The sequence below is a fragment of the Trichosurus vulpecula genome, chromosome 4, assembly GCF_011100635.1.
Source record: "Trichosurus vulpecula isolate mTriVul1 chromosome 4, mTriVul1.pri, whole genome shotgun sequence".
Lineage (NCBI taxonomy): Eukaryota > Metazoa > Chordata > Mammalia > Diprotodontia > Phalangeridae > Trichosurus > Trichosurus vulpecula.
In genome coordinates this window covers 128363672-128388429 of record NC_050576.1, presented here as the reverse complement: position 1 = coordinate 128388429, position 24758 = coordinate 128363672, and the positions used below count along the sequence as shown (strand labels likewise).

The 24758-nt window shown below is 40.2% G+C and overlaps 1 protein-coding gene across 1 annotated transcript in view; it reads left to right on the top strand.

Annotated features, from left to right (window-relative positions):
- Positions 1-7336: 7336 nt before the first annotated feature.
- The window catches only part of LOC118846835 (sushi domain-containing protein 4-like), a 141909-nt gene continuing 124487 nt past the window's right edge, over positions 7337-24758 (top strand). Inside the window, exon 1 of the mRNA XM_036755541.1 lies at positions 7337-7496. Coding sequence (XP_036611436.1) covers positions 7337-7496 — 160 coding nt within the window. The remainder of the gene's footprint in view (positions 7497-24758) is intronic.

Here is a 24758-nt window from a genome sequence, read left to right as displayed (position 1 = left end):
TTGTAATCCCTAGTAGACAGCATGGTGCCTTGAATGTAATAGACATTTAAGAAATGTTTGTTCAATTGAAATATACAACTGAGTAAGCCAGAGACCAAACGAATTTACTCCTTAATGAAGCGCCTTTTTTTGGCTTTTATTTCTAAAAAATTATTTAGTATATAATTTTCTCCCAGTTACATGTAAAAAACAATTTTTAACATTCATTTTTAAAACTTTGAGTTTCAAATTCTCTCCCTTCCTCCCTTCTAACTCCCGTCATTGAGAAGGCAAGTAATTGAATGTAGGTTATACATGTGTAGTCATGCAAAACACATTCCCATATTAGTCATATTGTGAAAGGAAACATAGACCAAAAAAAAACTCAAGAAAAATGAAGAAAGTTTTAAAAAGTATGCTTCAATCTGTATTTAGATACCATTAGTTTTTTCTCTGGAGGTGGATAAAATTTTTCATCATAAGTCTGTCAGAGTTATCTTGGATCTCTATATTGATGAGAATAGCTAATCATCTTACACTATTGTTGTTACTTTGTACACAACACATTTCACTTTGCATCACCTCACGTAAATCTTTCCAGGTTTTTCTAAGAGCATCCTGCTCATTATTTCTTATAGCACAATAGTATTCTATCACAATCACATAGCACAATTTGTTCAGCCATTCCCCAAATGATGGGCATATCCTCAATTTCCAATTTTTTTGCCACTGGAAAAGAACTGCTGTAAATCTTTCTGTACATATAGGCCTTTTTCCTTTTTGTTTTTTATATCTTTTTGGATACAGACCTAGCAGTGGTATTGCTAGATCAAAGGGTAGGCATGGTTTTGTAGCCCTTTGGACATAGTTCCAAATTGCTCTAAAGAATGGTTGAATCAGTTCACAACTCCACTAACTGTGCATTAATGTCTCATTTTTCCCACATCCCCTCCAACACTGGTCATTTTCTTTTTTGTCCTATAAGCCAGTCTAATAGGTATGAGATAGTACCTCAGAATTGCTTTAATTTTTTGCATTTCTCCAATCAATAGTGATTTAGAACATTTTTTCATATGGCTATAATTACTTCATCTGAAAATTATTTATATCTGTTGGTCATTTATCAGTTGGAGAATGGCTCTTATTTTTGTAAATTTGACTTAGTTCTCATTTGATAAATGAGGCTTTTATCAGGAACCTTGCTTCAATTTTTTTCACAATTACAATTGCTAAGTGTATTTCCCTCCATCCTATTCGCCCCCCTCCCCCGTATTCTATTCTCTTTCTCCTTTCACCCTGTCCCTCCTCAAAAATGTTTTGCTTCTGGCCACTACCTCCTCCAATCTGCCCTCCCTTCTATCACACCCCCCTTCCCTTCTCTTATCCCCTTCCCCTCCTACTTTTCTGTAGGGTAAGATAGATTTCTATTCCCAATTGAGTGTATATGTTATTCCCTCTTTCAGCCAATTCTGATGAGGGTGAGGTTCGCTCACTCCCCCTAATCTTCCCCCTCTTCCCCTCCATTGTAAAAGCTTTTTCTTGCGTCTTTTATGTGAGATAATCCACCCCATTCCACTTCTCCCTTTCCCCCAGTACATTCCTCTCTCACCTCTTCATTTTATTTTTTTAGATATCATTCCTTCATATTCAGTTCACATCTGTGCCCTCTGTCTATACGTACTCCTAACTGCCTTAATAATGAGAAAGTTTTTATGAGTTACAAGTATCATTTTTCTATGTAGGAATGTAAATAGTTTAACCTTATTAAGTCCTTTATGATTTCCCTTTCTTGTTTACCTTTTTATGCTTCTCTTCAGTCTTGTATCTGAAAGTCAAATTTTCTATTCAGCTCTGGTCTTTTTATCAAGAATGCTTGAAACTTCTTTATTTCATTAAGTGCCCATTTCCCCCCCCCCCCAAAGGGTTATACTCAGTTTTGGAAGATTTTTGGTTATAATTGTTGCTATAATATTCCTGGGAGTTTTCATTTTGGGATCTCTTTCAGGAGGTGATTGGTGGATTCTTTCAATTTCTATTTTACCCTCTGAGAATATTGAAGTAGTTTTCCTTGATAATTTCTTGAAAGATGATGTCTAGACTCTTTTTCTGATCATGGCTTTCAGGTAATCCAATAATTTTAAAGTTATCTCTCCTGGATCTGTTTTCTAGGTCAGTTGTTTTTCCAATGAGATATTTTACATTGTCTTCTATTTTTTCATTCTTTTGGTTTTTTCTCATTGTTTCTTGATTTTTCATAAAGTCATTAGCCTCCATTTGCTCAATTCTATTTTTTTAAGGAATTATTTTCTTCAGTGAGCTTTCGTGCCTCTTTTTCCATTTGGCCAGTTCTACTTTACAGGGCATTCTTCTCCTCATTGGCTTTTTGTACTTTTTATTTTATTTTATTTTTACCATTTGGCCTATTCTGTTTTTAAGGTGTTATTTTCTTCAGTATTTTTTTGTGTGTGTCTCTTTCACCAAGCTGTTTTCCCCTTTTTTCATTATTTTCTTGCATCACTTTCATTTCTCCTCCCAGCTTTTTCTTTACCTCTCTTACTTAATTTTCAAAATACTTTTTGAGGTCTTCCATGGCCTAAGACCAATTCATATTTTCTTGGAGGCTTTGGATGTTGGAGTTTTGACTTTGTTATCTTTTTCTGAGTGTGTTTTAATCTTCCTTTGTCACTTTCTGTAGTAACTTCCCAGTAACTTTCTGTAGTCAGAATGTTTTTCCTCTTGTTTGCTTATTTTTCTAGTATATTTCTTGACTTTGAATTCTTTTTTAAAGTGGGGCTCTGCTTCCAGAAGGGAGGGTGCACTATCAAAATTCAGGGTTTTGTGCAGCTGTTTTCAGAGGTGCTTCTAGAGACCTGTAAGTTTTCAGTTCTTCTAAGGTGGTGTGATCTAAGGGGAGGTTCATTTACCACTCTCATAACCCAAGCTCTGGTCCCACTCATTTCTGCCCTGTAACTGTGACAAGGGTCCCTGCTCCACTGTGGCCACAAGCTCTGGTATGCTAGTGCTCCTCCGTGCTGTGGAACTGAGGCCCAAAACCTTGACCCAGATCTAAGTATGGGCAAAACAATAGAGTCCTGCCCCCAGAGCTAGCAGAGAGACCTCTGTAATCTCCTTCTGATCAGTTATTCAACCCTGTTACTGCCGCTACTGATTCAGTGAATCCCAAGGCCTGCTCCTCCTTTGCTAGGGCTGGCAAGGCCAGCACTGGACTGTGCTACCCTCTCACTCAGGTGTGACAGATTTTTCTTGCTAACCTTCTAGGTTGTCTTTGGCTGGAAAAGTATTTCATCTTCTCCTTTTGTGGGTTCTACTGTTCCAGGAATTGTTTTATGGCATTATTTAAGGGTATTCAGAGAAGTTTTGGGGAGAGCTCAGGTGAGTTGTTGCCTTTTCTCCACCATTTTGGCTCCCCTCTCTTAGTGAAGCCCTTTTTCAGAAACTGAGTGACAGTGATGTTCTCTCCTTTTACAGGTTATGAACCACTAGTGTTCCATTGTAGAGATCACCAAGGATCAAAGAATCATATATTTAGAGCTATAAGGGACCTTAGAAGTTACTTGAATCAAATTCCCCCATTTTACAGATGAAGAAACTGAGGCACAGAGCAGTGAAATGACTTGGCTAGGTTTACACAGGTGGGATTTGAACACAGAACTACAAGATCAATGCCCTATCCACTACACTACTCAGGGGTTTGTGTTGATATGTGAAGGGTGCTTTTAATGATACAGTCCAAGATATCGGATCAGTTTAAGTGTAAGTATTAGGGAACAAGAAATAGGTGGCTGGAAGAAAACACCAACACTCAGCCCACAAGATGAAGAAAGAGTTGGGGCAAATGAGAATTTAAATTTGTCAATCACTTGTGGAGGTCTTATTAACCAGAGGACCCAGCAGGAGTAGGTGTTGTGAAGAGCTCTTCTCCCCAACCTTCCTGCCAGTGTTCCTTTCTTTTCCCCTCCTAGTAGATGCTACATCCTGAGCCTCCCTCCCCCTTGATGCTGATCCTCCCCTTAGTCCCTCTCCTAAAAGGAAGAAACCCTGTCCAAACTGCTTGGATGAACAGGGATTCTAATGACAAAGCTTCTAGTAAGATGATGGATCATGGAGTCTCACCTTCTGCCTGGCCACAGTACCTTAAAGACCACAGATTTTACTATTTGTCCTGCTTTTCTGTTCTCCAGACCTCCAGGCATTGCTATCTGACTTGCTGCAGAATGTTCTTAGGTGAGTTGCCTCTCTGAATTAGAATAAGAGTTCTTTGAGAGCAGGGGCTGTTTGCTTTTTCTATTTGATCCTTAGAGCTGAGCCCAGTTACTTGGCACATAATAAACCCTTACTAAATGCTTTTTCACTTATTTTTACATGCATGCAAAATCTAACCATGGCCAAGGAGATTCTGAAATAGTGAAGTTGTATTTGTTCTTTGTAAGCCATCATTTTTGCCTTCTTTTATTCAAAGGTATTAATTCTACTTTGTAGTGAAAAAAAGTCTTGTAGGATTAACAGGCTATATAATTCATTGTAGAATTTCTAAAAAGGTAGGATATTTTGAGAGTTCTTAAAAATTATTCTTAGCCCATAACCAGACTGGTTGACAAACAAGATTTGAAGTAGGAAAATTCTAATTTTGTAAGTATCAGGAGACTTTAGAACACTCCATAGAAGCAAAGTAATCATTTGGTTACATTGACAGTAGGTTTCATTTATTCAACTATTTTCCACAGATAAAAAGGTAAGGCAACTTAGAACTTCCACCTCACTCCTGTTGCCCCAGGGCAAGCTTTGTATTCCCAGCTTTTAGCACACTGCTTTGGACAGAGCAGAGGTTCAATAAATATTTGTTGAAATGATCACCTCAATTTTTGCACTTCATCCTGCAAAAAAAAAGATTACAGCTCCCTCCAAACCATATTTTACTATTTCCCAGTTGAGGCCAGAGGTTGGAAAGAAAGTCTTCAGGTTTCTAGGATCGCAAATAGTATTGGAAGAGATAGTAAAGGCCAGTGAATCCAAACTCATTTTACAGACGAGGAAACTGAGGCTCAGAGAATTAGATGACTTGCCCAAGGACACAACAGCTTGTAAGCATATGGGGCAAAATCTGAACCTAGGTCTGGTTCTACATCAAAGGTTCTTTCTACTATTGCACATTGCCACTCTTTGTCACTGGTCCTGCCGAAAAACAGGAGGACAGTTCAGAATGACAGTCTTTGGAGTAAGGGTGCACAGTATCCACTGGAAGGTGCTATGTCCACAGGGAAGGTGGTGTGAGTGAAGTGAGCTAGGGTGACAAAATTGGCACTGATAGAAGCTACAAGCAGTCTCCAGCTGGCTTGGTGTTGAATGTGGGAAGAAAGAGCATGAAGTCTGTGACCTCTAGAGCCAGCAGATGAGGGCAGCCCTCCCCTGCTCTGTTCTGTCCTGCCTGCTAGGTACACAGTCCAGCAGCTTTACCTGTTCTTCACTACGCTTTGGAAAGAGAATGGGCCCCTGTTGAGTCGTTTCTGCAAACACACCTCCATTCGAGAGCTGCAAAGTCTGGTGGACCTTCAGCCCGTGGCCCAGAGCACCTCACTAATCGCTCTCTCGTTCTCTCAGGAGTCGGCAATCCCCTTCTCTTGTCCCATGTACTTGCCTAGGGTAGCTGCTGGTGGAGAGGGGAAGTCGGCACTAGGCTAAGAGAAAGTAGTGTGGAAAGGACTCCTGGCTCCCCTGCCTGTCTAGGTTCCATCCATCAGGGAGGTAAGCTACCTCTGCCGCTCAACCCCTTCCTCGCCTTCCACCTCCACCCCAGTGGGGCACTTTCCTTCTAGTTGTTTGCTAAAGGTAGAGGAGGGAGGGGGAGAGAGAGAGAGAGAGAGAGGAGACTTAGGTATATTTTTCTCCTCTCTTCCTCTCCTTTAATTTAAAGAACTTAACCGTGTTGAGGACAAGGCTCCACAGCATGGGCATGGGGCAGGATGGAGAGAGGGTTTAATGTGGCAAAGCCAACCACCGCGGTTTGGAGCAGAGGAAGAAATCTCCCTCCCTCCAGAGCTGTGCACTGGGGGCACCAGAGTACGCTAGGTAGTGGCAGCGGCGGCTGCACCCGCGGCTGGCACTTAAGCACGCGCGCAGCCAGGGGCGGGGAAGAGGGAGAGGATGGGTGGGGGGAGTGGAGGCAGCACACGTGTGTGGGAGCGGCGGAAAAGCTGCGAGTGCACAGGACAGGTGCAGGCGCGCAGCCTTCCCATTGGTCCCGGGCTGCGACCCTCCCGCCCCCGCTGCAGCTCCAGCTCCAGCTCCAGTTCCGTCTGTGGGTACGTGTGCACGCGCCCGAGGAGGGGAGGGGAAGAGGGGGCAGGAGGACGGCGCGTGTCCGTCCTCCTCCGGTTCCAACTCCCCCGCCCCTCTGCCCCAGACCCGGTACATCTTCCTCAGTCGCTGCTGCCGCCGCGCGCTCGCGGACACAGGTATGGGGGAGCGCGAGCGCCTCGGGTGCGCGCTGTGTTTGTCATTCCCTCTTGTGCGGGCTTGGGGGAAGCGGGGAAGGGATTGGGAGGGGGGGGGGTAAGGTTGGAGCTGCTGCTGCTGCTGTTGCTGCGGCTTTCGTCTCGCTAGCGCATCAGCAGAGGTCGTGCACAGATGCGGGTTAAGCTTGGGGGGGAGGAGGAAGAGGAGGAGGAGGAGGCGGGGGGAAGGAGGCTGCTTGCATGAAACCCACAGGTAAGATTTCCAGGCAGAAGAGGGCATCCCCATCCAGGAGAAGGGGCGTGCGGAGGGAAAGAGTCAGTGTTTTCGTTCCCCCCCCCGCGCCACTCCCGCCCCCGGCTGAATGTGACAGCGCGGGGGATATCTCCTGAAGACTGTGCAGTAGGACACAATCTGATCCAAGGGAGGGAAATAAACTGAGAACTAGCTGCAGGAATCCAGTGCCACACTGGGGTATTCTTAAGAGTGAAATGTATAGGCCTAAAGGGGGAAGAAAAAAAAGTATAGTATTAGCCAGGAGACCCTGAGAGGCTTCATACTTTCCTGGCATGGTCGTAACTGCTGAATTGCAGGGACGGGTGCAACACAGATTTGCATTAAATCCTTGCCCTCCCACACCTCCATTACTCTTTGGTTGAAGAGCATCCCAGAGATTGGCACTCTCCGGACCTCAGTGAGTGTCTTTATTGCACAATGGGAAGAGGGGGTGAGATAGGATGAAGTGGGGAGGGGGAGGACCCAGGGTTCTGAGCGGGGAAAGGGGGCGCTCCGGCTTAGCGGGAGCTGGAGAGGAGAGTGCCCTGAACGAGCTCGGGGTATTTTTGTTGCAGACTCTTGCAAGCCGGATGCCCTCTGTGGATAAAAGATGTATCATGGAATGAACCCGAGCAGTGGAGATGCATTTCTAGAGCAGCAGCGGCAGCAGCAGCAGCAGCAGCCCCAGCATCAGTTCCCCCCGAGACTCTTCGCAGTGGTTTTGTGGTTTCAGCTAGCGCTGTGCTTTGGCCCTGCACAGCTCACGGGTGGTGAGTGACTTCCTCATGTGACAATGTGAAGGGAGCCGGGACAGCACTAGAAGGAGAGTCTCTGGCAGGGTCTATGGGGCCTCCCCACCCTCACTTTCAACCTCCAGGGGGTACTAAAAGACCCTTCTCCTTCTCTGCTGCCCTCTCCTCCCTTTATGCCCCATCTACATTCATACTCTTAGAAAAGAAAGCCCTCAGCATAAAGCCAGAGATCATCCTCCTTCAAACGCACATTCCTGCTTACCGAAAAATGCCTTTCCTTTTACTTACTGCCCGACACAAATACACACACCCACATTGAGACAGGAGCTTTTCGACCGCAACACCCCAGCTTTTCTGGAGAACCAAACTGAAACCTCCCCCCAACCCCTCCCCGCAAATATCCTAATCAATTCAACAGACATCCATTACTAGTTCACTATCCTTGGGGGTTGGGGGAAGGAGGAAAAGTGTTGGGTAGCTTAGTATGAATGATTGTGGATCTCTGTTACCAGTGGCAGCCTTCAGCTGAGAGAGCTCCAACATTTCATCACTGGAGATTTAGGCAACTGCTGTAATGGCTACTCAGAGGGGGCAAATTGGAAATTAGGTTCAAAACGTGACATAATTGCCTAAGAATCATCTTGAAGGAAAGTTAGGCTTTCTTTGCTTTATGTTTCTTCAGGTTTGAAAGGGCTGTGTGTGCAGAGATGTGTCTAATAAAACTGCTTTGCCGTGGATTTCTCATTTCTGGTTTTCAGTGAAAGAAAGCATAACAAGTCAAGAACCCTTCTGTGAGGTAGAAATTAGTAGAAATTATATTAATAACTTCAATTTCATATGTTTCTAATCTAAGGCATATTTGGTTCTTGAAGAGGAAACATCTTTTGGTTGCATTAGTAGAGGGCAGAAAAAGTCCTTTTTACAGTTTTAGAACCCCTGGGGGTCTCAGCTTGTCCATCATTGCAGTCCATTCCACATTCACTCTTTGGGCTTTTTGATATGGAAAAGTTAAGGTAGAGGGGAGTGGGGGGAATGTGTTTCTTTAGTTTATATGCTGTTAACATTAGTAAATTACTGTTGGTTGGGAAAAGTCTTGATTGCAATAAGCAAACCTTGAAAAATACTTTCCAACAAAATAAACTCAGAAGGTTTACAGTGAAAGAAAGCATATCAAGTCAAGGGCCCTTCTGTGAGGCAGAAATTAGTGGAAATTATATTAATAACCTCAGTTTCACATGTTTCTAATCTAAGACCTATTTGGTTCTTGAAGAGACAACATCTTTTGGTTGCATTAATAGAAGACAGAAGAAAGTCCTTGTCAGAGTTTTAGAAACCTCTGAGGTTCTTACCTTGTCCATCCCACATTTACTCTACAGGCTTTTTGATATGGAAAATTAAAGTGGGGAAAGGGGATGTGTTTCTTTTGCTTAAGTACTATTGACATTAGTAAATTGCTGTTGGTTAGGAAGAGTCTTGATTGCAATAAGCAAACCTTTAAAAAAATACTTGCCAACCATATAACCTCAGGAGAGTTCATTGCTGAGAATAGAAGAATTGGTGCCAATAAAACTCTCCCCATTGTACCTTCCTTAAAGGAAGAAAAAAATGGGGGAGGGAGAAGAGAAAAACAACAAATGGAGTTATTATCATAGAAAATCAAATTTCAGACATTGCATTTGGGATCCGGAGTTGTGAGTATAAACTTGTCGTCATTGTTTCGTTCTTGAAGAAGACCATGGCAAGGTGATGCCATGACTTGAAAAGTGAATTGGATTTAAGTGGGAGAGGGCTATGCAAAGTCACCAGACTAACTTTCTCCTGCAGAGCCATCTGGGTCTAGTGGGAAGATATAGATGGCCCTTGTGAGTGTAAAGAAACTTGCTGTGAATATGCATATCTGGTTATATTGACTACCATATAAGTTGCATTGCTTTCCAAGCCCTGCTACTTCATTGTCAATCAATATCAACGTCAACCTTCCTTCATCCTTGGTGGAGAAACTTTGTAAGGAAAACCTTTTTGAGTGTGTGTGCATGCGTGTGTGTGTGTGTGTGTGTGTGTGTGTGTGTGTGTGTGTGTGTGAGAGAGAGAGAGAGAGAGAGAGAGAGAGAGAGAGAGAGAGAGAGAAAGAGATTTTGCTTCCACAAAAAATGCTTTAGGTGAGGATGGATCACCTACTTATGTTGAGCAAAGTCAAAATTTCACAACAGCCAATCATTGGGATAGGGCATGGTCACAGACTACAATTAAAATTCCTTTTGGATCAAAGCACATCTCTGTAGACCAAGTATCTAATAATGTTTTGTGAGTAAAAAGCGGTTGGTTTGAACTGGGCTTTGAATGACAGAAGATATTTCACTTTTTTTTATCAGTTTGTCTTCTCTTTTCCCTTTCTTCCCCAGCCTCACTTCTTCCATTCCCTTCTCCCAAATGAAACATATTTTTCCTTCTTGCTAATCCATTTCTGTCTGGTAGTAGACTGCGGAGTGCTGAACTTGGGATCAAAAGACTTGAGTTCAAATTTAAACTTATGTTTCTGGATAAGTCTTTTGGGTACTCAGTTTCCCTCTCTGTGAAACTGAGGACAAGATGATCTGTAGGTCCTCTCAAGCATTGAGTCTTTATGGTATCGTCTCTGCCACTTACTAATTGTGTGATCATGCACAAGTCCCACCCTTAACCTCTCTGAGGTGAGAGGGTAGTACCTAACTCGTAAGCTTGTTGTAAAAAAATTCTTTGTTCACTTTAAAGCACTGTATAAATATGAGTTATAATTAATATAGATTCTTAAATAATTTATAATTAATGTATAATTAATATGTGTTAATTAAGGATCCAGCCAACTGTCTTCCAGGTGTCCTCAGAGCATGCTCTTCTTGTATAAGGTGAGAAGTTTAAGAAGAGAGACCTTTAAGATTCAAAGGCAAAAGTTGTTTAGTTGTGTCTGACTCTTTGCAACCCCATTCGGGGTTTTCTTGGCAGAGATAGTGGAGTGGTTTGCCATTTCCGTCTTCAGCTCATTTTACAGATTAGGAAACTGAGGCAAGTGAGGTTCAGTGACTTATGCAGGGTTACAAAGCTAGTAAGTGTCTGAGAATGGATTTGAACTCATGAAGATGAGTCTTCTTGATTCTAAGGTCAGTGCTTTTATCTACTGCACTACCTAGCTGCCCTTAAAGGCAGAGGACCCATATCATATCAATTGCCAGAGCATCCATTTGATTGGTTTTGTAGAATTTGGAGCAAGTTCAATTCTGGGCTGTATTAAAAGAGCAATGATTTCCAAGAAGAAGGAATATTATTGGAATATTGGAAGTGATAATCCTGTTGTTTGCTACCCTTATGAGACTTCATCTGGAGTATTTCATTCAGTTCTGGGCACCGCAGTTTAAGAAAGACCTTGATAAACTGGAGAGCATGCAGAGAAAGGCAACTAGAAGCTGTGGGAACTTGAGACCCCATCATATGAAGATTGGGTTGAAATCCCTGGGCATGATTATCCTGGAGAAGAGAAGAGAAGTTTCATTGTGGGGTGGGAGGCATGATAGCCGGTTTCAAGTGTTGGAAATGCTATCATATGGCAGAGTAATTTGACTTCTTCTCTTTGGCTCCAGAGGGCAGAACCAGGAGCAATGGAAGCCAGTTACAAAGAGGCCAGTTGAAGATTGGTGTTGGGAAAAACTTTCTAACCATTAGAGCTGTCCACAAATAATATGGGCTGTTTGGAGAGGCAGTAGATAGCTCCTCTTCTTCGGAGGTCTTCAAACAGAGGTCTTGTTGTAATTGTTGGGTCTATGAATATGGTCATTCCTTGGGTCTATTTTGTTTGTGTATGGGTTGTAGATCATTGCTGAAGGTCCTTCCAACTCTCAAAAGTCCATTATTCTGAGCTGGTAGGGACCTCGGAGGTCATTTAGTCCAGTCTGCGTATTTGACAGATGAGGAAACTAAGTCCAGAAGTCGAATAGCTTGCTTCCAAGGTTGTTGTTGTTGTGTTTGTCCTTTGTTCTCGAAGAGGACCATGGCATCAGGGAAATGATGACATGACTTGAAGTCGACTTTGATTTGAGGGAGGGAGGGCTGTGCAAGGTCACCAGCCTCACTTTCTTCTCCAGGACCATCGGGGTCCAGTGGCCTGATATTCACCAGGATGACTGGAGATGGCCCAGGAAGCATTGCTTCCCAGGTAATAAATAGCAGAGGCAGAATTTAAACCCAGTCCCCTTCAGGGTTTTTAAGGTACTATTTTAAAGGTACTATTTAAGGTACTATGTTGTATTAACTCTAATATTAAACATCTTTGAAATCTATAAAGAACTTGTTTTATCTCTATCTTCCCATTGAGGCATATAATAAAAGAGACTATCCAGAAACTTTAAAAGAATGTGGTAATGTGTCGCCTCCCATTTTTACATCCCGGTTTCAGAGAACTCCTTTTGGTCTGTTCACTTTAGAGAAAGAGCTTCAGCTCTGTTTCTTCTTATGCTCACGCAGACTGAGAATGTCATCACTAGTAACATAGTCATTATGATTGGATTCTCCTTCAAGCCAAAAATTTGGGGGTTCCTGTTGAGATCATTCTCACTTATCGTATCTGACAAACTAAGACTTAGCAAAGAAATTTTGCGGCTGGTCCCGGTGTCATAAAAATAATTCCAAAGCTTTTATGAAGAAAGAGCCAGTGGCAAACTTGGCGTTGGGGACCCCAGTATTCCTGATATCATGTTGCTCAGTTACCAAACTCAATCTAAATGGAAAACAGGCATTGAGCCTGAAGCACAGCTGGGAGTGGTGGTAGGCAAGGGAGATAGCTTCCTACAGGGCAGGACACCAGGAGGAGCACAACAAGGGATACTTGTAATAGTACCTTTTTAGAAATGCACATTTTTAATGCCAAGAAATTACGCTCTCCATGACACATACATATTTATTTTATTTTATGTGTTTATAGTAAAGGCTCAAGGCCTCCAGAGGGCTGCAACATACTCAAATGCAGGGGTCTGGTGGGGAGGAACATTCAGACGCTGTCCAGGACATGTAAATGCCTTGTCGTAGTTCAGACCTGAAGAAGTTTGGTTAAGTTTCCAACTTTGAGGTAATTCACAAAACTGTACGCGAGGCCCCAGCAGGCAAGACTTCCTTTTTCTCATTGACCAAAAGGCACATATTTAATAGATAATCTATTCTTAACCTGGGATTTTCATTTTTGATTGCTTTCAGGAGGAAAAAAACCTCAACAATAGTGGATATGTAATAACTTCATCTAGGAAAAGAAAGGCAGCTGCTCAATTCAAATACTATAGCAAAAGCCTGAATCGAACAGGGAGAAGTGGAGAGAATGATTTAGACCCACATGAAGAAAAAAAAAAGGTTTCCCCCAGGATCCCCAGGATCCGTAGGTTTCAACCTTAGGGTAGTTTTTTTTATCCACCTGACTTTCTCCAAGTCTTCTTTTGTTAAGTGAGGAGAAGCTAGTTTAAAATTAATAATCAACATTTTCATAATGACAGTAACTAGCAGGTGTATATTATTGCTTTTACATGGCTATTTCTACATTATCTCATTTGGTCCTCATAATAATCCTGGAATCTAGTTACTATTATTTCATTTTACAGATAAGGAAACTAAAACAGACAGAGATTAAATGGCTTGTCCAGGATCCTACACCTAGGAAGTGTCTGAGGTCGTATTTGAACTCAGGTCTTACGGACTCCAAATCTAGCACTCTATCCACGGAGCCCCCAGCTGCCACTACTGTGCTTTTAGGTTTGCAGACTATTTCAGCACAGAGGTGGCTGCAAACACTTCTGAGTACCTTGAACTAGATTAAATTGTAATTGGGAAATGTTGAACAAAATAAATAAAAATACAATGCAGCATATATCATGCTAATTTGTTGTTATCTAAGTCAGTATGTGGCTGCAGGGATCTGTTTCTATTTGAGTTTGACAGCACTGCCTCTGATTTTTACAACACTGTGAGATGGGTCTTCAAAGTCTTTTTGTTTTAATCCCTGTTTTAGAGACAAGGAAAATGATTCTGAGAGAGGCGAAGCAACTTACTCATAGTCACACAGCTAATATGTCTCAGAGGCAACATTTGAATCCTGGTATTCCTGATTCTAAAGTTAACACCTATCCATTAAGCCGGGATTTAGGATTTTTTGAGGGCATGTCATACTAAAAATAAACCATTTCTCAGGGTGGCATAGAATGGCTGCTAGCATTCTTGGGATCTTTATATCCTAGAATGTCATCAGGCCTTTGTCTGAGCCTCAGAAGGAGTGGTCTAGGTTGTCTTAGAGAGGATGAACAAAGAACTTGGCCACAAGTACAGCCAATGGGAGAAAATTCTGAAAGCTCATTAGCATACCTTGGGTTGTGGTGTTATCCACCTGTCTGTCCTCCATCTCCTTTGGGTTTTATTACCAGTCCCAGTAAGAGGAGGCAGTTGCCACACAAGTTCAATAAATACTGGCAGTAAAGAAATGAAACATAGCATGGTGCAGAGAGAACCATTCTTGAAACCAGGAGGAGCAGGTTTCAAGTCCTGTTCCAACACATACTGGTTGTGTGACCTTGGGCAAGTCACTTAACCTGTCAACGATCTAGGCAGCTCTCTAAGACTGCAAGTTGCAGAGGAAAGTGCCAACTTACACAAATATTGAAATCACAGGTCTAGGTCCTATTCCTTTGGCAGTAAACCAGATGACTAGTAGGCTAGGTGATGGGGCCTTTTAGCAAATTACTAGATCAGGAGAATTCCATAGATGTAATATATCTGGATTTCAGGAAGATCTTTGAAAAAGTCTCTCATTCTGTCATTGTGAACATGTAGAGATACATGGACTGGGTAATAATATTATTGAGTCAAATGTGTTTAGAACTAGTTGAACCATCAGGCTAAAAAAAGATAGCTATGATCTACGTAGCCCCAAAGGAGGGGTTTCTAGTAGTATGCCTCAAGGATCCATCCTTGGTCCTCTACTGTTTAACGTTTTAATCAGTGATTTAGATGATAGAGTGCTGGGCTTGGAATCCAAAAGACCTACATTAAAATCTGAGCCTTTGACACTTAATAGCTGTATGACTATTGAAAGTCTCTTAACCAAAATAGGGATAATGGTAACACAATATAGTGAATGGAGAGCTTGTTTTGGGGCTAGTAAGACTTGGTCAAGTCCAGCTTCTGACACATACTGACTGCTTTCACTGTGGGCAAACCAATTAACCTCATAGTGTTCCTTTTTTTAAACTCTTATTGTATCTTTTTTTCTTAATATATTTTTCCCAATTTTTAAACATTTTTGTTTAAAATTTTGAGTTCCAAATTCTATCCCTCCCTCCCTTTCCTCTTCCCTGAGATGACAAGCAATCAGATATAGGTTATACATGTGCAATTATATAAAACATTTCCATATTAGTCATTTTGTACAAGAAGACTCAAAAGAAAAAAATGAAAGAAAGTGAAAAATAGCATGCATCAGTCTCTATTTGATCAATATCAGTTCTTTCTTTGGAGGTGAATAGAGTACTTCATCATTAGTCCTTTGGGATTGTCTTGGATCTTTGTATTGCTGAGAATAGCTAAGTCATTCACAGTTCTTCATCCAACAATATTGTGCTGTTACTATGTACAATGTTCTCCTGATTCTGTTCACTTCACTATGCCTCAGTTCACGTAAGTCTTTCCAAGTTTTTCTGAAATCATCTTTCTTGTCATTTCTTATAGCACGATAATATTCAATTACAATCATATACCACAGCTTGTTTAGCCATTTCCCAATTGATGGACATCTCTTTGATTTCCAATTCTTAGCCATCCCAAAAAGAGCTGCTATAAATATTTTTTGTGCAGATTTTTTTAGAGGTCTTTGGAATATGGACCTTGCAGTGGTATTGTTCTATCAAAGGATCAAAAGGTATGCACAGTTTTATAGCCCTTTGAGCATAGATCCAAATTGCTCTCCAGAATGGTTGGATAAGTTCATGACTCAACCAACAATGCATTAGTGTCCCAGTTTTCCCATATTCCCTTCAACATTCAACATTTTCCTTTTTTGTCATATTAGCCAATCTGATAGGTATGAGGTGGTACCTCAGAGTTGTTTTAATTTGTAGTTCTCTGATCAGAAATGATTTAGAGCATTTTTTTTCATATAACTGTAGATAGCTTTGATTTCTTTGTCTGAAAAGTGCCTGTTCATATCCTTTGACCTTTTATCAATTGCGGAATGAGTTGTGTTTTTATGAATTTGACTCAGTTCTCTATTTGAGAAATGAGGTCTTTATCAGAGATACTAGTTGCCTCCCCCAGTTTTCTGCTTTCCTTATAATTTTTGTTGCATTGGTTTTGTTTGTGCAAAAACTTTTTAATTTTTATATAATCAAAACTATCTGTTTTGCATTTTATAATATTCTCTATATCTTTTTTGTCCTAAATTCTTCCCTTATCCATAAATCTGACAGATAAACTATTCCATTCTCTCTTAATTTGCTTACGATATCACCTTTTATGTGTATATCATATACATATTTTGACCTTATCTTGGTATATTCTGCCATACTTTTTCCCAGCAGTTTTTGTTCCAAAAGCTTGAATCTTTGGGTTTATCATATGCTAGATTACTATGATCATTTACTGTAATATAACTTGTAGCTAATCTATTCCACTGATCCACCAGATTGTTTTGATAAATACCACTTTATAATATAATTTGAGATCTGGTATGGCTAGAACACCTTAAATCATCTTCTTTCTCATTCTTAGTCAATTCCCGTGATATTCTTGATCTTTTGTTCTTCCAGATTTTTTTCTAGCTCTGTAAAATAATTTCTGATAGTTTGATTGGTATGGCACTGAATAAATAAATTAACTTATAGAATTGTCATTTTTATTATATTGGTTCATCTTACCAAGGAACAATTAATATTTTCCCAATCATTTAGATCTGACTTTATTTGTGTGAGAAGCATTTTATTGTTGTGCTCATATAGTTCCTGGCTTTGTCTTGGCAGGTAGACTCCCAAATAGTTTATATTGTCTACGGTCATTTTAAATGGAATTTCTCTTTCTGTTTCTTGCTGCTGAACCAACCTCATCATCTTCTACAAAATTCTCTGACTATAAGCTGCAGAGCAGATACTGGCTTGCTTTGGTAGAGAGAATTTCCTTATCTGAGAGTTTCCTGTATCAATGAAATCACAGGTCCAGTAGCTATCCATAGCCTTCACATACATGGTGCCAATCTCGCAGGTTTGTTGGAGGCTCAAATGAAATCATGCATTTCATGATATGTAAGCCTGAAAGAGCTATGTAGTATGATGATAGCAATATTAAGGCATAGATGAAATGCTTATAAAATTTGTAGATGATGTGCTTTCATTAGTATGAGGAACTCCTAGTTAGGAAATTCTTTTTACTGATGCGTATGCGCAGCTGCCCTACAACTTAAAGTCTTTCAGAGTTGTATGGGGAACCGAGAGACTTCTCTAGGGTCCCACATCCAGTATGTATTAGAGGTATTACTTAGTCTAAGTCTTGATTCTGAGGCTGTTGCTTAGTCTGTCAGGTCTCAATTGGAATACTGTGTTCAGTTCAGTTTAAATCACTATGATTTAAGGAGGACATTGTTAATTGGGTGAGTGTCCAGAGGAGGACAACCAGAATGGTGAAGGACCTTGAGTTCATGTTGTATAAGGGTACGTTGAAGTCTCTGGGTATGTTTAGTCTACAGAAGAGAAGACTCAGGAAGAACATGATAGCTGTCTTCAAATATTTGTAGGACTGCCATGTGGAAGAGAGATTAGACTTGTTTGACCCTGTATTGGGGATCAAGATGGGCTCTTAGCACTTGTTCAACCAAGTGCCCTTGAAGAGTTTGGCCTTTGTTTCCTTGATTAAATTAGGAGTGCTTGATGACCTCCTTGCCTGAAGGGAAAGCCTAGTTTACATGGGTTTGAGTGACATGTTTGTGACATTAGAGGCTTTTAGACCACGTGGGTTTAAGTCACATTTTTGTGATGATTTTAGGTCACGTGGGTGAGTGGCATGTGTGACTCACCTTTGACCCTGAACGAGATATGTAAACCTAGAGGTTGGCTCTCTCTTTTGGAGCTCTGAGACATAGCAGAAGTGGTATGTGACTCTAGGCAAGTTGTTGTTATGAGCTCCCTGGCTTTGAAGAACACCTAGATGTTGATGCTTCTCTGGTAACTGTATATTGTGATTTTGTCAGACAGAAATCTATCTGTTGATTTGTGTTTATTTGCTCTGTTTGTATTTGCTCTGAAGCGCAGGGTGCTGGCTTTTCCCCCTGAGCTGAGTTTGTATGTTGGATTAAAGTAAGATTGTTAACCCCTTAACATTGCTTTCCTTAGTAAAGCAGATCAAAAGAACCTGTGTTGGCAGCTTTCTGTGTGCTGGTTGTTGGTGGGCCTTACACCCCTTCAGCGGCTGCTAGCAGATTGTTGCAACAGACCCTAAAGAATAAAACCAGGAGCAATGGGTGTAAGTTACAAAGAAGCCAGTTAATGTCAGGAAAAACTTCCTAACAATTAGAGCTGTCTAAAAAGTAGAATGATGAGCTTCCTCTCCTTGGTAAGAGGCAGTGAGGTGGCTCAGTGGATAGAGAGCTAACTGTGGAGTCAGGAAGACCTGAGTTCAAATCTGGGTTCAGACACTCACTAGCGGTGTGACCCTGGGCAAATCACTTAACTTCTGTTTGCCTTAATTCGCTGGAGAAGAAAATGGTGAACCACTCCAGTATCTTTGCCAAGAAAACCCCATGCACAGCATGGACCGTGTGGTCATGAAAAATTATACACGACTGAAAGATTGAATGACAACAATTCCCCTCCTTGGAAGTCCTCAATTAGAATTTGGAGAGGTGTTGAACTGGGTGACCTGCGAGGTCACTTTCTACTTGAAGTCTATGAATTTTCTGGTTTTCCTTGGTTTAGCTTTGTATCTTTAATGCAGCGAAAACCTCTGTATATAGGTGTAGTTTTTTTTTTTCTGTCAGCATGACTAAACAAGTTTAAAGAATTGATGGTGGTTAAGCTCCTGAAGGCAAGGACATTGCTGTTTTATTTGATCTGTGTGTACCCAGAATAGTCCAAAAGAGCTTTACTTAAACAAGTTTTCTTGCTTATGAGTGGAGACTTTTCATTTGCCACTTCATTGAAAAGCTTTAAATCTCAAGCTGTACTTTATTCAAACTGTAAACAAAGACACAATCTATAGACTAAAGAATTGAATTTCTCCAAAAAGGCAGAAAAAAACCCCACAAAAACCTTTTCATTTAGTTGTGAGATGAACTCTGAAAGCCTTTGGTAACATTAGATTGGTTTCATATGCAATCAACAAATCTCTAGTCTCACAAAGTGTCAGAAAAATTGAAGAATCATCAATGGTAAAGAAATCATCTTTTTATATTCTTCTTGATTTTAAGGCACATTAGAAAGCTCTGCAAAAAGGCCAAAATGCTATAATCTTTATGGGAGCCAGATTTCCACTGTAACCTAGTGAGGACCTGGGTTCTAATCCCTCCTCTGACACTTGTTACCTGTTTAACCTTGGAAGAGTTACTTAATCTCCCTGGGCTTCAGTTTCTTCCATGTATTAAATGAGGAGGCTGGTTTAGATGGCCCCTGGGGTCTCTTCTAACTTGAGATCTATGATCCTAGTGCCTTCCATGTGTAGTGTGACATTTCACAAATTAATTCATTGTAGGAGTTTGGTGACTCTGAGTTCTTTTTGTACCCAAATTTGTAACTTGCTTGGTGGCCAAAACATTATTCTGTGAAAGTTGACTGGTGAAGGCTAATGGTACTTTTTAAAAATCAAATCCTGATCTGTTTTATGGGCCTTATTATATTGCTATTATATTACATATTGTATTAGCATATCACTTACCTATGCAAACGAGAAATTTGGAAGAAATAAATGAGAAATAATGAAGAAACAAGTGAGAAAAGCAATGTTCTAGGTGCCCTTCCCTTTTCTCCCCCATATTTATTTGTATATCTTGTGATAAAATAAACTCATGTGCAAACAATATCCCCAAGTGAATTGCTGAACAAGTGGTTGTGGATGTGTTTATCTGAATTAGGTAGGCAGAGAGAGAGAGAGTAACACAGGATTGAGGGACTTTCTCTTTTGTGGCTTGGCAGTACTTGAAAGAAGAATCATAAGTGTACTTGGTAAAATCCTGGGGAAAAAGACACACACACACACACACACACACACACACACACACAACACTGCTTAGATACAACTTCTTAAATCATTTAAAAAAAAAAAAAGAAAAATAGCTTCCTGTAATGGCCTTAAATATCTGAAGGTGGACTGAACATTTTGCTGAGACAAAGTCTGCTTATTAGAAAACTCCCTCAGGGTATCATTTCTTCAGGCAATGTTGCTAACCACAAAAAGACTGGGGTGGGGGTGGGGGAATAGGAAAAAAATTTAATCTGTCACCATCTTAGGAATTGTAGCAAGTTTTTAAATAAAAGCAAAACTATGCAGTGGCAAAAAATGGTCTGTAATGTGATTTACTATTGTTAGGAATCTAAAAATCATAGTATCATAGAGTTTCAGAGTCCAAAGGGACCTCGAAGGTGGTGTACCTTCTACCTGACATATGGTCATCCAGCGTTTGCGTCAGGAGCTCCAGTGACCCAAACCCAGTGATTTTGGAATGCTGTAATTGTTGAATCAAAGTAGTATGGAGAAGATAGAGCTGAGCCTTGAAGCCAGGAAGACCTGGTTTCAAGTCCCACCTTGGACACACTGTTTGTGTGATTCTGGGTAAGTCCACAGTTTCTTGGTGGTCTCGGCCAGTTGTGTCAAACTCAAATAGAAACAGGGCTACTAATCCATACATGGACAGCTAGGTGGCTCAGTGGATGGAACACAAGGCCTGGGGTCAGGAAGATCTATGTTCAAATTTGACCTCAGACACTTACTATTAGTGTGACCCTGGACAAGTCACTTAACCCTGTTTACCTCAGTTTCCTCATTTGTAAAACTATCTGGAGAAGAAAATGGCAAACTACTCCAGTATCTTTGCCAAGAAAACCCCAAATGGGGTCAAGAGGTGTTAGACACAACTGAAAACCACTGAACAACAACAAAAATCCATACATATGGATTCTTACCGTGCATATGTTGACTTTGTTTAAAATGTAATGTTATCTATGTTTTATTGTATTTTTATTGATTTCGTTAACTATTTCCCAGTTACATTTTCATCTCTTTGGAGCCTTTAGTTGGGAGTGTTGCAGGCTGCATCTGACACCTCTGCTCTAGGCAAGTCTCTAAGATTATAAATTACAGAGAAGATACCGACATGAACTGATAAAGGAAGTTTCCTCACACAGAATTTCTCTATACCAATAAAATCACTAGACCAGTCCCTATGATCTATAATTGTTGGTTTTTCCTAATATCTGTTTTTTTTCATTTTATCTCAGTCTAAGCCTTGAATCTTCATTTTCCATAAGCAGTTAGTTATCTGTAAAGTGAGGATAATCATACTGGTAGCATTTACCTCGCAGAGCTGTTGTGAGGATCAAACAAGAAAACTATATGAAGTGATATGGAAACATTGAAGTGCTACAGAAATGCCAGATTTTCATCTTATACTTCTCCATATGTAGGTACTTCCTTTAATGTTGTAGATCACAACCCATTTAAACCTTGTTCTTGGCAATTCTCATCCAGGTCTTCCCACACATGTTCATAGCAAGCCCACCCGATGTGCTGAAGGCCTTCTTCTAGATCAGGGGTTTGTAATCTTTTTGATGTCATGGACTTCTTTGGCAGTTGGGTGATGCCTATGAACCCCTTCTCAGAAGAGTGTTTTTAAAAGTACAGATATAAATACCCAGGGTTACAAGGAAACTGATCATTTAATACAGTTATCAAAATATATAATAATCAAAAACAGAAACAAAGCTCATAGACCCCAGATTAAGAACTCCTCCTCTAGGTCTTCTGATATTGTGTACAACTTTCGGGTTGTCCATTATTTACTCCCATTTAGGAGGCAACCAATGAAACCAGAAGGATATTGGGTGAAGGAAATGAGTCTTTATTCCAGGGAGCTTTGCCAACCAACTAATTAAAAATACCAAGCAAGGCTTAAAACAGAAAGACATGCTTGTCAGAGTTGTTTGCTGCTGTCATGGAAGATGTGCAGAACAGAATCCAAGTAGAAGAGGGATTCCCTCTAGATGACGTGGTCTTTCAGAGACTCCTGTGTTCAGATAAACATTGCGCTGTTACCTTTGGAATATTACAGAGCCTCCTAGATGAGATTCATGTATGTTCAAATAGTCTAATTTGACTATCCACACAGGAAAAAAAACCCATGAATAAATGAAAATGCTTATTGTCCGAACTATGATATGTGGTTGGATGGTCTTTCTCTATGGACTATCTATTTATCTAGACCTATAATATCTTGGACAGATTCTGTAGATGGACAATGAGTTAGGGCCAGAATTCAATAGGAGGAGAATGGAGCAGATTTCATTTGTGGAGTGACCACGAGGTTCTCCTTAAAACAAAGGCCCAGCTGATTTCATAATAATTAATAAAAATATTTTGAATCTGTGAATCTACCCATGCACATGAAACCCTCAAACCAAAATGGCATTAAGAACTTAAGGAACTAAATAGAAGAGAATAAGAGGACCATTTGCTGCTTGTTCCTCTGGGGAAAAGGAAATGGAGACTGAATATCTTATAATTCTACCTCTTCCTTATTCTAGGAGACAAAGGGTATTAGCGAAAAATGGTCAGTCTCTTACATACCCTTCTCCATTTCCATGATACATCAACTATTCCCTCTATGATCCCTCAATGTTCATGGCACACAATTTTATAACATGGGCTCAAGTTGATTCACTGAAATTGTATGAAAAGAGTAGGCCAACTGTTAAATTAATGTTTCCACAACATTTATGGTGTAACTGATATCTTAGTTTCAAAAATGTGGCTTATTAATAGATAAGAGTTAACAAGCATCAACAGCTAAAAGAGAAAAATGATACATGAGATACTTTTTCACTTAAATTAGGTATAAATCCTCAGAGTGGGTGTAGAGTTTTTTACCACCTAACAGTTAATTTTTCAGCAACAATATGTGTTTCAGTGACTTGGTTGGGGTGAGAAACATGAGTATCTTGGTCTATGGTTTAGGACAGCTAGGTATGAGTGACATTGATTTAAGCTGTAGTTTTTAGGGGAAATTTTCCCTAATGTTTCCCCTTCTTTGAGATAAGCATGCTGTGGTGCTGTGAGAGAAGAAATTATTCACTCAAGAAGAAAAACAAATAGTAATAATTAAGTGAGTTACACATGAACTGGAATTAAAAGTGCATTTTAAAATAGCTTCTTAATTGAGAGTATTGTAATTGATTTATTAATCTTAAATAAGGTAAACGGCGTGCAACAGAGAAGTAAAATAATTCTTGAAATTATTTGGAAGTGACAGTGAACTTGGGAATGTACTAACTAGATAAAACCCACATTATTCTGCTCCAGAAGAAATAGCAAAGATTCTAACACACATTTTGAGAGGACATCATGAAGATGTAGTCATGGCAGCTGCGTCTGTCTGTTTATGTTGAGTAAGTGAGTGCATGCCTCTAGGAAAGAAAGATTCTTAGAAGAAAAAGTAGAAACCCCAAATCTCAGTCATCTGTATCAATAATGAACTTCAAATCTATCTTCCAGTGAATTTAGCTTTTTAATAAAGAGGATGAGGAAGAGCAGATTTGTTTGGAAATGATGGTTTGACTTGGTGTCTCATGTTTCTATTTGGGACTGAGTGCTCTTAGGTCTCTGTGAATCACTAGCGTGGGAGTTACAGAACCAGTAGGTTGGTAGTATACTAGTCTATTCCATTTTCCACATTAGAGCAAAGAAAAGAAGACTTCATTTCTTTGGAAGAATTCCACTTGAAAAAGAAATGTGTGGTTGAATTGGGTACAGTGGTGACAGATTCTTTTAAAAAATGGAAGAAAAATGCATATTGAAAGTAGACATTATTAAATGGAACTTGAATTCTGTTGATCAGATTTCCAATATATGTGAATGAGACCTACTAAGTTCTCCAAGTCCATGAATACAGAAGAATCTAGCAAATCTTGGGGGTTGGGAGAGTGAGGAGTGACAGAGGAACTTCTTTCTTTTTAAACAATATGTTATTATGTTGTGGAGGATCAGGGAATATCTATCTTTAAATCATTTTTCTAATTGTTATTGTCAAAGACAATTCAACATCAGGTTTTTTTTTGAGTCTAGACCTGCATCTTCACTGTTGTCAAGAACTATATGTGTGTGGGGGGGAGAGAGAATCTCCTTTACTGATATAGATTGATAACTGTTGTGTTGGTCTTTGATCACTGGGGTCCCTTAAAAGTTAAGTGACTCATTCAGAGTCATCTCATCAGTATCCCCTGCCCCTTCATTGTTTTATTATTAAAAGAAAATCTAATTTAAGGATTTACTTAAGTTATCACTTTATCAATTCCATCCCCAGAGTCCATTTTGGAGTTTGTGTAAGTACTGAAAGTTGAGTACTGGGAATGAATTTTTAAGTTGTAATGACCACTGTTTTAAGTCATACTGGGAAGCTCCTATCTAGAGAGCTGTCCTTCATCTGGTTTGACAAATAGTCCTAAGGATGCACAAGAGACCTAAATAAACATATCATTGCACAGACACTGTCTAAAAATAGAGCATATAGACTGGCTTTCCATGGTGTGTGTGTGTGTGTGTGTATGTGTGTGTGTGTATAGATAGATAGATAGATAGATATAGATACATATGATGACTCAATCATCTGCACTTTGGTATCCCCCCACGGCACATAGCACGGTGCCTTTGGATACTTACTGCTCAATAAATGTCCATGGAACAAATGAATGAGTTATACTGGAGATGCTTTGATTTCATGTCAGGATTAATCTGGAGCAGAGGGCTGATAAGGGATATGCTCTAATGGAAAATGCACAGGGCCTGGGAGTCAGGATACTTGAGTTTCAGTCACTGCTCACTAACTTTCTGTGTCATCTGAATCTAATTTGTGATTCTCTTTCCTCTCCTGCAAAATAGAAATCAAATTGTTTAGAGGAATAAGTAAGATAATAGATTTTAAAGTTTTGGGGTTTTTTTTGGAAGTGCTACATAAAATGCTGTGGGTACCTAGGTGGTGAGGGGGATAGAGTACCCAGGGCTGGGCATGGAGTCAGGAAGACCTGAGTTCAA